Source organism: Myotis daubentonii, chromosome 18, assembly GCF_963259705.1.
Source record: "Myotis daubentonii chromosome 18, mMyoDau2.1, whole genome shotgun sequence".
NCBI classification, from domain to species: domain Eukaryota; kingdom Metazoa; phylum Chordata; class Mammalia; order Chiroptera; family Vespertilionidae; genus Myotis; species Myotis daubentonii.
This window is the reverse complement of record NC_081857.1, coordinates 25562937-25577482: the sequence shown is the minus strand read 5'-3', so window position 1 is coordinate 25577482 and position 14546 is coordinate 25562937. Positions and strand designations below refer to the sequence as shown.

The 14546-nt window shown below is 42.3% G+C and overlaps 1 protein-coding gene across 1 annotated transcript in view; it reads right to left on the bottom strand.

Moving 5' to 3' along the window:
• The window catches only part of SLC9C2 (solute carrier family 9 member C2 (putative)), a 49496-nt gene extending 36910 nt beyond the window's left edge, over window positions 1–12586 (bottom strand). Inside the window, exons 1-6 of the mRNA XM_059674229.1 lie at window positions 12401–12586; window positions 9839–9939; window positions 8863–8991; window positions 5648–5813; window positions 3507–3623; window positions 2166–2327 (exon numbers count right to left, since the gene is read on the bottom strand). Of these exons, the coding sequence (XP_059530212.1) occupies window positions 2166–2327; window positions 3507–3623; window positions 5648–5813; window positions 8863–8991; window positions 9839–9939; window positions 12401–12527 (802 nt within the window). The 5' untranslated portion in view covers window positions 12528–12586. The remainder of the gene's footprint in view (window positions 1–2165; window positions 2328–3506; window positions 3624–5647; window positions 5814–8862; window positions 8992–9838; window positions 9940–12400) is intronic.
• Window positions 12587–14546: the final 1960 nt, after the last annotated feature.

Below are 14546 nucleotides of genomic sequence, written 5' to 3'. Positions count from 1 at the left end.
AAAGGAAGTGCTTTGGAGCAGGGCAGAGCTGGTTGCTCTGGGAAGGTGACCGCCCCACTTTCTCCATCCTGCATCTGTAAGAGAACAATACCTCATAGACCTGCCGTGAGCATTAAATTCGCTAATGTGAAAAGTGCTCGGCGCACTTTTAAGAGAATGAACAAATGATCATCATTATTCTTATTATGCTATCTGTTTTTACATCCTGGCTTTACTGCTGAGTAAACCAACACCGTTCACTAATTGGAACAGGATTTTATTTTTCCTTTGTTTTATCGCATCCCTTAAATCCGCTTTGGATTTCTTTTTACATACTTTTAAACGGAATTTAATATAAGTAACAACGGCAGTAAAACCAGTTGTGCTGGGAACTGTGATGATAGGGAAAATGTCTCTCAAATTCTTATTTCCAATTTCCTATAATTAGAATTACTAGATTTTAAAGCTCATCATAGTCTTTTTCAGTAACAGTCACTGCTTAGAGACAGCATCTGCAATGAGGGAACCACTGAACAACTTTATCTTAAAACTGATGTCATCTTATTTAAGTGTAATTCCATTGCTATAGAAATATATGGCACGAATGCCTACATTAATATAAGCATGTACATTTATTAAATGTATTTTAAAGGCGGAGGTGCGTGCACTCAGCTCTCAAACAGGTCAGAGCTACCTCCAACACTCCAGCATGAGCGAGCCACATGGCACACATTATCTCATTACTGCCTGCAATCCTCCTACGAAGGTAGTGCTACTGTATCCCTTTTATAGATGAGGGAATTAACTCAAGTTTAGAGAGGTTAAGAAAAACTCCAAAGTCACAAGCTAATAAATGGCGAAGCTGGGATTCGAACTCCAATCCGCCTAACTCCAAAGCTCTTCACAGACTAGCATTTGTGTATTCAACCAGCATGTGTTCAATTACTAATGGACATATGGCAAGCGCTGGGCGTGGCTGGGGGAACATAGAAAAGAGAATAAATAAAGAGGAATGAGAGACAGCCTCCACCTCAAAGAACTCCTGGTCTAGGGGAAACACTGGATACATTAAATTAAAAATACTTCCTTCAGACATTTAAGGCATCCATAAAGGAGTCACAGGGGAGGGGAAAATGAAGGAAGTTGAAGGAAATGCCCCTCCAGTGAATGTGTTCTGTAAGTTTTACTGACTGATTCAGGGCAGTGAGCAACACCCAGGGGCGCTTCTTCGGTGTAGAGCAGCGGTTCTCAACCTGTGGGTCGCGACCCTTTTGGCGATCGAACGGCCCTTTCACAGGGGTCGCCTAAGACCATCCTGCATATCAGATATTTACATTACGATTCATAACAGTAACAACATGACAGTTATGAAGTAGCACCGAGAATAATTGTATGGTTGGGTCACAACATGAGGAACTGTATTTAAAGGGCCAGAAGGTTGAGAACCACTGGTGTAGAGGAAGTCGTGTTTAGGTAACAGGATACTAGTTATCCTCTTAATACCAAGGCCTTTTGTGCATGGAGTCTGTCCCGCTGTGTGAAGTGAGGGAGGGCAGCCGAATTTGCCTGTGTCACCAGAGTCGCTATGGCTCTCTGGGTCTGGTGACCTGGGTGAGGCCAGTATACTAGGAAACTCTCCCACTCTCACTGGACTAGACTGGCAGGTGATGGTGGGAGGTGGGCCGATGTGATTACTCCACTCTGTCAGACACACACGTGCCTGATTCCTCCCTCTCCTTTCCTGCCCTCTCGCTTCAGGTGAGGGGCGCCACTTCTACAGTCCCCATCGGTCTGGTGCTTGTTGAATTAAAGACTTGAGCACCTCCCGCAACGTTCTCCTTTGAGAGGTGGGTTGCTGAGGGTCAGAGCAGGAATCGGGCAGAGCTGATCCCTCTGCAGGGACTGCCGATGACTAATGTAAGGTCCAACGGGGCTCAGAAAGAATAAGAGAGTCACCACACAGAGAATGTGGAGGGAAGGGACGAGGAGTTGAAATTGAGGGGATGTTAAGAGAGACCAGGGAAGAGCTGGAGGTGGCAGGAAGATAAGATGACAAGATGCACAGAAGGGCCACAACAAGGGGGAAGCGGCTGGGGAAAAGGCAACTGGATTCAAGGTCCAGGGAAAATAGAGAAGTATGAAGTTCACACTGAGGACAGCACTTTTTGTATTTGGTTCTGCCTTACCAATGTAGAAAGTCATGTACACCATCGAAACGCAAAGAATGATGCTAGTCAGCGTGTTGCTAAATAGGTCGGTCAGAATGAACTGAATGATTCTCGCACTCCAATATCCAACTAGTATGCTCCCGAAAATGTGGAAGATAAAGTCCAGGAGTACATGGAACTCTAAAAAGAAAGGAAAATGAGAAAAAACAAAGTTGAACTATAACTTTTGTTCCTTTTGTTGATGGCATTTGGGTCTACCCACTTTGGTTTGCTCATTTTTTGAGTGGAGACCTTGATCTTCAGCAGATGGGAGTTTCCCATGAAAGGCTGACAAGGGAGACTCTCTGGAGATATTCCCTCGCCCTCTGCAGCCTGAGGTTTGTTCATCCAAGGACAGCCCCCCGGAGCCAGTCTGGGAGAATTCTGTGAAAAGCCTATGACAAGCTGGAAAGTGAATGTCCATCCAAAAGATACTGGAATGTCTATCCAAATTCAAATGTTTTACAAACTATGTCAGGGCCAAGCAAACCTTGTCCAGGACCCTCACCAACCTGCAGTCCCTTTGTGGCCCCTGCCCCCAGCCCGGGTGGCATCTGAGAACTAGAGAGAGAAATTTCCTAAAGTCACAATAACTGGGGACAGTAGTGACAGTTGGTCAGCAGGTTTCAGGCAATGCCACGGGCAGTTCTAAACAACAAAGATTGCCTCATCCTAAGTGCCTGTCAAGAAGCACTACCAACGCCTCTGTATCCCCAGCATTTCTTTCTCCTCCTAGCCCTCTCTCTTCCTACATTTCAGGAGGATGGATGCCTTCTGCTTCTTCATGCTGTGATTGTTTTCCCTTTCTACTCTGCTCTGACCATATCTGGAAACCTCACGAGACCATGTGCTCCACAGCCCAGTGAACTTGAATCACATGAATCTGACTATTAGCGCTTCAAGGCCCTGACACTCCAGTACTGCGCTGAGCCATTCTGCTTTCACCAGCGCCACGCCAGACCTTCACATCCAGCCTCTGAGATCTGGGTTGATCCAGGAAAGAAGGAAATCTGAGCCAGGCGGGAAAATGTGTGTGTTTGTGTGTGGGTGTGCACCCACACATGTACATGTGTACATGCATATTGAGGGAGATGAAAAAATTTAACATTCTTTCCCCCCTAGTGTCCAAGAAAAGACTGAGCTGGCCTGTAGTTATTTTCTTGTTGCCCGATATACTATTTTAATTGGTCCAAGAGTAAGTATAGAAAAAGAGGTAAAGACATCTCAAATGTGTTTTAATTTCAGTATGAACTGAAATGCACCTGGTAAGCACAATTTTAAGAAAATAGACCAAAAAAATAAATAAATAAATGTTCCTACCCCTAAACACGAACATGTGAACTAAGTTGTTCCGAAGAATTCCAAAAAAAATGCTTGTGACGCCACAGATGATCATGGATTCTCCTCGGATGATATCAGTATACATTTTGGAAATGCCTGGAAAAGGAAATATGGTCCATGAAAATGATGCTCTTGCACAAGAAACACAAAGACAGAAGAGAAAGCATATGCTAGAAACAAAAGAAGGCAGCCATGCCTGGGATAGGTCTGTAAGTCAGTCACAGTCACCAGTTTTGTTTTGTTTTTTTAATATATTTTATTGACTTTTTACAGAGAGGAAGGGAGAGGGATAGAGAGCCAGAAACATCGATCAGCCGCCTCCTGCACACCCCCCACTGGGGATATGCCCGCAACCAAGGTACATGCCCTTTGACTTGAATTGAACCTGGGACCCTTCAGTCCACAGGCTGATGCTCTATCCACTGAGCCAGACCGGTTAGGGCAGTCACCAGTTTTTAATTCCTTCACTGTGCCTTCTATATCCCTAATGCCAAAGGGACACAGCCATGGTGCTCCTTGAAGTGTCCATGGACTCAAGCCAGGTTTGAGCTTCAGACTGAGACAAGACACTTCTCAGGACACTACATTTGGCTTGAGTAAACATGAATAATTCGACTCAAAAGAATCACGTCTTAGAAATAAGTACAACATGCAACCCAGCTATTCTACTCTTATACATGCATTGAAGAGAATTGAATGTGTCCACACAAAAATCTGTACATGAATGTTCACAGCAGCATTACTCATAATAATAATAAAAAGTAGAAACAACCCATAGCCCATCAGCTGATGAATGGATAAACATCTGTGGTCTCTCCCTACAATGGAATATCATTCAGCCACCAAAAGGAATGAAGTTCTGACTGATACATGTTTGCAGTTATAAGGATGAACCTTATAAACATTACACTAAGTGAAAGAAGCCAGACACAAAAATCACACATTGGTTTGATTTATATGAAATGGTTTGATTTATATGAAATGGCCAGAATAGGCAAATTTGTCTTACTAGGAAAAAAGGTTATTGGATCCAGAACCCATGTACCACCTGAGCATTTTTGACACAAAGAAAATACCAGCTAAAAGCCAAATACTTTTGCTAGTTTTCTTTTCAAGAAATAGAAGGCTTTCTATTCTACTCCTTTGCTGAAAACATTTCTTAATATGGAAGCTGCAATAACTAATTATAGTATATAGTTTATTATAGCCACTTAGAGTCAAGAGACTGCTAAGAAGGGAGCAGGAAGAGAAGGAGTTGAGTAAAACAAGGGGGAAATGCCAATGACTAAAAGAGAAGGACAGATGAAGAAAAGATAGAAAAAAAATGTACTTGGAAAATAAAGAGAAAGAAAAGAGGACAGGACCAGATTCTTTGAGGATTTAGAATATTACCATCACAAGTGTCTTAAAACCTCCTATGTTTTCCCAACTGTAAGGATAAATGGGTGTAAAAATGGGAATATCACTTGCTAGAAAGCTTGGAGGCCTCCCACTCCAATCATAACGCAATATATTTCCACAAAATAGAACCACGGCCTGAAAATTGGTTAGGGACATATTTCTGAGTCCGAAACCAAAACCATAGCATCTAACCATTTCATGTGTGTATTGCTGAGTTAATAAAATGTGACAAAAGGGAGATATTTCAGCGTGAAATCATCTTTTACCAAATAAGATAAGATGGGATGCTTGTATTGAATAACATAGTTACCAGACTATATTCTTACCCCGTTTCCTTTAAATCAACCACAGCCACCTGCCCAAGGTTAGCTCATCCAAAATGGAGTTCCAACAAGAGGTAGCAAGGCCTTGAAAACGTTTCAGTGGCATAAAGCCCAGTCTCTATAGCTTAGAATTCAGTAGAACGGTAGAAGAATGCTAATTTTTATCACCTTCTTTTTGGGGAAAAAAAATCCTTTGAGATTAGAATTGGTGTTATTTAACTCAGATCCTGAGTGGCCTTATTTGCATTGTGTCCTTCAAGTCAACCAAGGCCCCAAGAATAGCAGCCTAAACCTCTACTCCGCTGGATGCACAATTTGTGCAAGAAAAATATAATCAGAAGCAGACAATTTATCATCATTTCTTTAAGATATCAGAGAGCAGTACATCCTACATACCGATCGTTTTTAGTGTATTCACAGAGTGAATAGGGTCTATGATGCCAAGGGTCATGCTGAAGAGCAGGCAGCATTGCAGATCCCACGAAGCCTTATTGAATTTTATAACCACATACCCAACTATGATGAATGCCGTAGAGAAGCTAATAAATCCAGTTAATAAGACCTGTGGAACCAATTCATTACATAGTATTAGTTTCAACATCTAAAAATAGCATGACTTCCATGTACTTACGTAAGAATCAGATCTTGGTTACATATTTTTTGTTGTTATTGTTAATCCTCACCAGAGGATTTTTTTTTTTCATTGATTTCTAGAGAGAGTAGAAGGGAAGGGGAGAGACAGAGAGAGAGAAAGAGACATTGACATGAGAGAGACATATCTACCAGCTGCCTCCTGCACGCACCCCGACTGGGGCCAGGGATCAAACCGGCAACCAAGACACATGCCTTTAACTGGAATTGAACCCCTGGCCCCTCAGTCCACGGGCCAACACTCTAACCATTGAGCCACTAGCTAGGGCTGGTTACATCCTATATAATAAAAGCATAATATGCTAAGTGTCCGACTGATCAGTTGACTATTCATTGGACCACCCAACCAGTTGCTATGATGCACACTGACCACCAGGGGGCAGACGCTCTGACCGGTAGGTTAGTTTGCTGCTAGGGTCTGCCCGACTGGGACTGGGCAAGAGGGCCAGACACACCCTGGAGCCCTCCCGAGGTCCCTCCCTGGCTGGCCAGCCTCCGTCGGCGCCAATTGGCCCCGATTGCCAGCCAGGCCGAAGGACCCCACCTGTCCATGAATTTGTGCACTGGGCCTCTAGTATTTTATACAATTCCTCTGGAAGATCACTTCAAAAGGTAATCTAGTTTACCCACCTCAAAGAAACCATCCCTTCCAAACAAGTGAGAGTCTATCTTATTGTGAAAAGATCAATTCCCTAATATTTCTTGTTCTTCCAGCTCAAGAGTTCTCAATATCAAAATGATCTCAAAATGGAATGCAAACTTCTCCTGCGGCTGTGTAAATCATTTCCTGGTTTCCTCAGTATCGCCATCTGCTGGGCTCCAGGTAGAAAGAGAAGGACAGCAAAGGGCCAAAAGTACATGCCAGCTGACCGAGGTCCCTGGTTAAGGACATTCTAGAAGAAACCTTATTTAGCAAACCTCTATATAGTACATTCCAATGGCCAAACTCTTCTAAGGCTACCACATATGTCAGAGATGCTAGATAATGTGATATTTTACAGTGGGCCCACTACCATACCAAACAAACAGTAGTAAGTTCCTCTTAGTGAGGGGAAAGGGATAATACATACCAAACAGGCAATCGGCAGTAGCTGCCTCAGAAACAGAAATAGAATGGAAATAGAAGAGACAAAAATATATAAAGAAAAGTGAATCAACTTGATTGAGAAGAGAAGAGAAGCATGAGAAAAAGCAAAGGGAAAACATGTTCACTGCAGAGTACAAAAACTATCTGGGAGAAATAAAGCCAAATCTATTTCCGTTGATTTTTAAAATTTTATCTTTAATTCAAAAACAGTAAAATTCATTCTTTTGGGGGTACTGTTACATGAGTTTTGACAACCGCATGCAGTCACTTAGCCACGACCACAGTTAAAAACAGAGCAGAGCCCTGGCCGGGTGGCACAGTTGGTAGGAGCATCGTCCCAGGCACCTTGAAAAGGTGGGTTCAGTTCCTGGTCAAGGCACATACCTAGGTTGCAGGTTTGGTCCCCAGTCCGAGCATGTGCAAGAGGCAACCGATTAATGTTTCTCTCTCTCTCCCTTTTCCTCACTCTACAATCAATTTTAAAAAATCTTTTTAAAAATAAACCAGATCCATCACTCTCAAAAATATCCCACACTGCTTTGTAGTCAATTTCTTCCCTCATCCCCAGTCCCTGGAAACCAGTGATCTGTTCTCCAAACCTATAGTGTTGCCGTTACTAGAAGGAAGGCGTATGAACGGAATTGTACAGCATGTGGCCTTTGAGTCTGGGTTTCTTTCTCTAGCATTTGAAATTCTTCCATGTCGTTCCTGTCAATTGTTGTTTTTTTGTTGCTGAGTGATTTGATTACCATACCAAACTTCATAAGTAACAAAACAATCTACTGAATAAATTCAGGCCCTGTACTCAACAATTAGAGAATATACATTTTTGGAAAACAAACAGAACATTTTGGAAAACTGATCAGGTACTAGGCCCCAAAGCAAATCTCCACAAATCACAAGAGTTGATATACAAAGCACATTCTCTGGCTACACTGTGGGGAAAGAAATCATAATAAAAAGCCATATTTGGAAATTTTTAAATAATTTCAAAATGATTAACAGGTTAAGGAAAAGTGTATAATAAAAGGTAGGATTTGTATGATAATAAAAATACTAATAATCAAATCATGTGGGATTACACTAAAAGAGTAGTTATAGGAAAATTTAAAACCTTAAATGTACAAAGTACAAAAATAAGTAAGCTAAAAATCAAACAACTACTATCTAACTCAAGATGTTAGGGGAGGGGATCAAAACCAAACCAAAGAAAATAAAATGTTATTTGAAAGGAAAAATAAATTAGTCTGGCAAGTATGGTTAAGAAAAAAAAGAGAGAAGGCACATAAAAAAAAAACAGTCTTAGCAACAAAAGCTGTATCTACAGATACAGTTGAGATTAAGTCAGCTGTGAATCCAGGTTCTGCCATTTCTCGGCCTGGTTTGTGACCTCTGAACCGCAGTCTGTTTATACATCAAATAGAGATGATATTTACTCAATCACAGTGGTCACTCAGCAAATAGCCATCCCTTCTCCCTCCCCTCAACTCTCTCTAATTACTGGTTCTGCAGAATGAGGAAAGCACAACAACTAAAAGTGTGGGATTTGTGACTTAGTACCTTTCTTTACAGACAATCATATTCTCTGTCAACATGAATAAGAATTGACCATAATTTCTTTTTATTTTTTTATATATTTTTATTGATTTCAGAGAGGAAGGGAGAGGGAGAGGGAGATAAAAACATTAATGATGAGAGAGAATCACTGATTGGCTGCCTTCTGCAGGCCCCACACTGGGGATGGAGCCCACAACCCAGTCATGTGCCCTTGACCGGGAATTGAACTGTGACCTCCTGGTTCATAGGTCAACGCTCAACCACTGAGCCATGCTGGCTGAGCGACTTATAACTTCTTTTAAAAATGTGTTCTTACCTGCCAAAGCACATTCTTGAGGATATAAAAGTCCACGTCCAAGGCAGCCATAAATATAATTAAAGGTGAAACATAACAATAAAGTGAAAAACTTGGAGTTCTTAGAAGAGAATAGACAACTTGGTGCATCTAAATCAACAAAAGCAAACAAATTAGTTTGCTGCCATTTTGAAGTATTAGAAAGTGGGTTGAAGGTATGTCAATCAACATATTTTAGGATAACCCGATTTGCAATTTATGAGGGATGATCTGCAAGGCCAGTCCTGGAGGCCCAGGGGTGAGATTTCTTGATCTGTTATGTGTGTTACCCTATTCAGCGGAGAATTGTGTGGGCTTGGGCTGCACGCATACTGCTTATTTAAGTAATCAGTGTTTTCAAAAGCGAAACCCCTACCATTGGTGATGTCTGAGATGATTTTAGGTGGTCCACAGATAAGTATTTTTTATTAGAGATTTATTCTAATTTGCATTAAGGGGGGGGGAACCCTTGCACAGACATTTGCTCAGGATTTAAAAATCTTTCAGGGTATCTATAGTGTATACGATGTGTGTCATATATATTTCTATTATACTATGTTACACATGAAGCTGGCAGTTAGAAAAGAGGAACCATGCTTCGTCATAGCTGCTGCTTTTTATAACCAGAGTCTCCACAGGTGTTGGAGACAACAGCCCGGAAGAAGCCAGTCTATGTCCAGGGCAAGAGCCAGGGCAGGGCTCCAAAGGAAGACGATGAAGAACCCAAGAATGCAGTCACATTGTCCACACTTACAGATCGGTGCTTTTTCTCAAGCACCTCTAATGTGTGTCTCCTTTACTGAATAGTATTTCATTTTTAAAGACGTTACTACCAGATGATTGTTTTTCAGCAGCTGTTCACATAAAAAAAATCCATGCATTCAGAATGGGCGGGAGTGGACCTTGTTTTGTGTCTCTGTTCTTTTATTTACTCTCTAGCTTCTGGTACATACATCACCTGAATAAAACTGTAGGCCAGGTGTCCTATCACAAATCCTGTTAGAGAGAGAACTGCTAAGACGATGACTTCAGAATTCTTTATAAAGGACCTCAGGAATCCTAAAGAAATAAATAGATGTGTTATTTAGACATCATATATAGTTTCAAAACGGTTTCATATCCCCTCGCTCTAGTTATTTCATTTTAAAGTTACTCTGAGTGTCATATAATTATGAATAAATAATTAACAGGGGGGGAAAAAACTTCCTCTGAATGTCATTTCATTACAAATGCTGCCTCTTAAATATAAGATACACATAATGAGGTATCTCTTACAGGTGAATTTGGAAAATACTGGAGTGCCAAAAACCTCCTATTTGCGCACCCCGTGTCACTTACCTATGGATCTACTGATGAGAAATTACGAAAAGTCAAACTCCCTATCTACAGAGTACACTATATATTAATAATTACTCATCCTGAGCTACAGCCACATATATTCTATAATTTTCCTAAAAGCCAGAAGTACTATTAAACTGAGTTCTAACCACAGTGAAAACTGCCTTCACCAGGTAAGTAACAAAAAATACTTGTTAACTCTGTCTGTGTGCATTTTCGTGCCTTGAAACTCCACTCTAAGATTCACTGCCTCCAGACATAAAATATAGGCTATAATCCAATTAATGTGTGCCTCAGGTGACATTCACTGGCATCCCAGCTCCTGCATTTATTGACAGTGGGAACTACAGGTCAAGCCAAATCAGTAAATATTATTGGCTGCTTCTTACTTGTAAGGCCAGAGGAAGATATGTTCCTCGAACTATTTCTGCAATGCCCTTTACTGGTGGAGCACTTATCTCTTTGGGTTTATCGAAGATCTAGGACTAATGAAATTCATGTTCAGCGGACCTCCCGGTAGCAACAGGAAACCAGGTCATTAGTGAATATCTTTTTTTTTTTTTTTTAATATATTTTATTGATTTTTTACAGAGAGGAAGGGAGAGGGATAGAAAGTTAGAAACATCGATGAGAGAGAAACATCGATCAGCTGCCTCCTGCACATCTCCCACTGGGGATGTGCCCGCAACCCTGGTACATGCCCTTGACCGGAATCGAACCTGGGACCTTTCAGTCCGCAGGCCGTCGCTCTACCCACTGAGCCAAACCGGTTTCGGCGTGAATATCTTAAAGACCTAATACAATGAGTAAAATGGAAGGTGTTTTAGGTGCGTTTGCTTCATTGTTTGCTTCTTTATAGTCTTCCTAGTTCCAGAAAGGATTTTTTAAAATTCTTTATTGTTTAAAGTATTACATGAATCTCCTTTTTCCCTCCATTGACCTCTCCCCTGCCACCCCTTCCCCCAAGCACAAGCCCTCATCCCCCCTACTGTCTGTGTCCATTGGTTTTGCTCATATGCATGCGTACAAGTCCTTTGGTTGATCTCTTACCCCCTAACCCCCAACTCCCACCCCCGACCCCCTGCCTTCTCTCATGGGTTGTACAGTCTGTTGGATGCTTCTGTATCTCTGGTTTTATTTTTGTTCTTCAGTTTATGTTGTTCATTATATTCCACAAATGAGTGAGATCATGTGACATTTATCTTTCTCTGACTGGCTTATTTCGCTTAGCATAATGCTCTTTAGTTCCATCCATCCAAAAAGGATTTTAAGGTGGTTGACATTTTCACCAAATAAACATTTTTAAAGGGAACTAGAAACTTCTCTAATCACTAGCATTGAATGACGGAACCAAGCACCTGCGTTTTTGAATGCTGTTTTATGTGAATGAATATCGCTCACCATACCTGCTGAACTCTTAATCACTGTTTAAGAGGCCCTTCCCCCGGGAAGCCTTTCCTAATTCCTCAGCAGGGTTAGGATGGGTGGTGCATCTTCCCACTCCATCCATGCAAATTGTGAACCGTATGTCTAGGTTCTATTTGTCCCAATTGCCCTCTCCTCATGCCATCTATTTTGGTCAGGTGTAGGCAGGCAGTGTAAGGCCTCCTGCAGAGAGGTGGTCCACCATGCCCTTTATTACACGGAGCACATTGCAGTGTGATGATCTGCTTGACCACTGCCCCAGGAAAGGGCTCCGTAAGGTTAAGGGCTGTCTTCTTCTCCTGTGCCTACCACACTACTGTGTTCAGCCAACGTCACCAAGTAAAGGAACACAGTGTAGATGCTACTGTAGTTACAGGGAGCTAGACTGACAGCATTCACTCACATTTAATGATTGCATGGGACCCTTCTTTTGATGTAGTTGTGCATACTTTCTGCACGGACCAAGGCTGAAAGGGCAGAGGAAAGATGAGATTTAAAAGCTGCTACCTAGCCCTAGCTGGCTTGGCTCGGTAGATAGAGCATCGGCCTGTGGACTGAAAGGTCCCAGGTTTGATTCCAGTCAGGGGCACAGGCCAGGGTTGCAGACTCGATCCCCAGTAGGGGGCCTCCAGGAAGCAGCAGATCAATGATTTTCTCTCATCATTGATGTTTCTCTCTCCCTCTCCTTCTCCCTTCCTCTCTGAAATCAATAAAAATATGTTTAAAAAAATAATAATAAATAAAAGCCACTACCTACCTCCCAAAACAGTAATGAAACACACAAGCATCGGAAAATACCCATGCACAAAAGTGTAGTCAGCCGACCTTCCGCAGAGTAAATCTGCTGTGTTACCACTTCCTGTCCCCAAGAAGGTAGAATTCATCTTTGCCACCGCTTTTTCAGTTCTTCCTTGAGGAATTCATAGGTGAGTTATTACTGATACTTGCGCGACGACAGACCAGCCTGTGGTAATATGCAAAAAGGAGAAAGTGAGACTTGCCAGGAGCCCACGCACACACATTCTTTCCACCAAAGATTGGCCCTCACTCAGATCCGAGCTCATTTCTCGCCACAGGGCGCTCAGCACACCTCCTGTTGCAGCTTGTGCTCCGGGACATCGTGCAGGAAACAGGCAGCAGTGTTGGCTTCGCAGACGCTGTGTGTCCCTAGGGGAGGGCTCGTGTGGATTTCTGCACTTCCCACTGTTTGCTATGGTAATGTCATACCGAGCTTCCCCTCTGGACACACAAGGGCTAGGGCTGAATATTAATTTTTCTTAAGGCTGTAGACACAGCTCATGGCACACAATAGGCTCTCCCTGAATAGGTGATGAACTGAACTCGGTGAGGGGCACTTCCTCCATGGGTACCAATCATTCTGGAATTCCCTTCTCCTACTGCAATCCCATGGCCCCTTTTCCTCTCTAGGACCCTCCAAAACCAAAATGGCAAATGGGAAACAAGGTCAAAGTTGAGTCATACCAGTTAGATGGGGGTGGTGAGGTCTATGAATAGCCCGAAAACAAAGGAAAAAACTAAAGTATGTGGTGTCTTCGAGTGAATTAGAAAAAGTCCCCTCTCCTGACCCCAGGGCACATGGCTTGGCATCTGAACAACAAACAGCCTGGGTTTCAGCCTCCACCCCCGTGTGCTGGTTCCCTTGTGTGGCACAGAGCCTGCATGGCGGTCCTGAGAAGGACTCATTCTGTTTTATTTTTCCTTGTGGCTAGTCTTAACCTGAAAATTCCTGGAGGTTCCTGAAGTATCCCCAATAATATCTAGAGCTGCTCTACAAACCACAATGATTCCCGTTGGAAGTAGAGAGTGGGCCAGAAATGAGAATCAAAATGCTACATCTTCAAATCACTTCACCTGTCTTCAGGTCCTTGTCATCTTCACATCCCGCTGTCGCTCCAGCCTCACTCTCAAATCAAGTTCTTCAAAACTACCAAGACCAGTGGTCTCTTCTGCCAAGGCTCAGCGGTTCTGAACTGAAACCAGAGGGAGGCTGTCAAAAACCACGAAGAGCACGGCTCACTCAGCTCTGCGTCTGTTTGCCAGGGTCAGTACTGCCAACCGATACCACCCTGAAAGCCATTTCCATGCCCGATTCCTATTGGTTTCTTGCCAACTCACTTTCATTCTGATTGGCTACCTACACCATCCCCACCCCCAATCCAGAAGCAGCTAAGTGATCCAATTCCACGGAAGCTTGCACTGCTTACTGCTCAAGCGGTGTCTGTCCCAACAACTGTCTTAACTGATTTTCCTTACCTGACATAATAGCTGAAATGGTCATTGACCATGAACCTCCTCCTAAATTTTTAAAAATATACACTCTGTTGGTTAAGGTATTACAAATGTGTCGTAATACCTTAACCAATAAAGAAATTAGAAAATAATAATAAATAAATATGTATATATATATATATATATATATATTCTGTTTTTCTTTGTTCAACCCTAACCCTTTCCAGCACTGCCTTGCTCCCCTCTGACTTTTTCATTCATCCTTTTACATTTTCTTTTTCTATCATTCCTTCCTTTTCAATGGGAGTGTCTCTCTCCCATTTTCCTCCTTGACTCCTATTTTTCATTGGCTTTTGGTCCTTAATTTGAAGAAACAATCTCACCTGCTTTCACTGGAGGAAAAAAATACACCCCAAGCTCTGTGATGCCTAACTTATACCTTTTTGCCTCAACCCTAATCACTGAAAACAAATTCAGTATAAATTTAACCCAATGAACATTAATTTGTAGTTTACTTTCAAGGAAGTTACTCTGTCACAATGAAATTCTGCTCTCTCGTTCCTATGTCACACCTAATGAACCCCTCCCATGTTCACATGCTTAAACAGTCACGTGGCATCCAAGGTGAACGTCCCAGAAGAAACGAGATACAC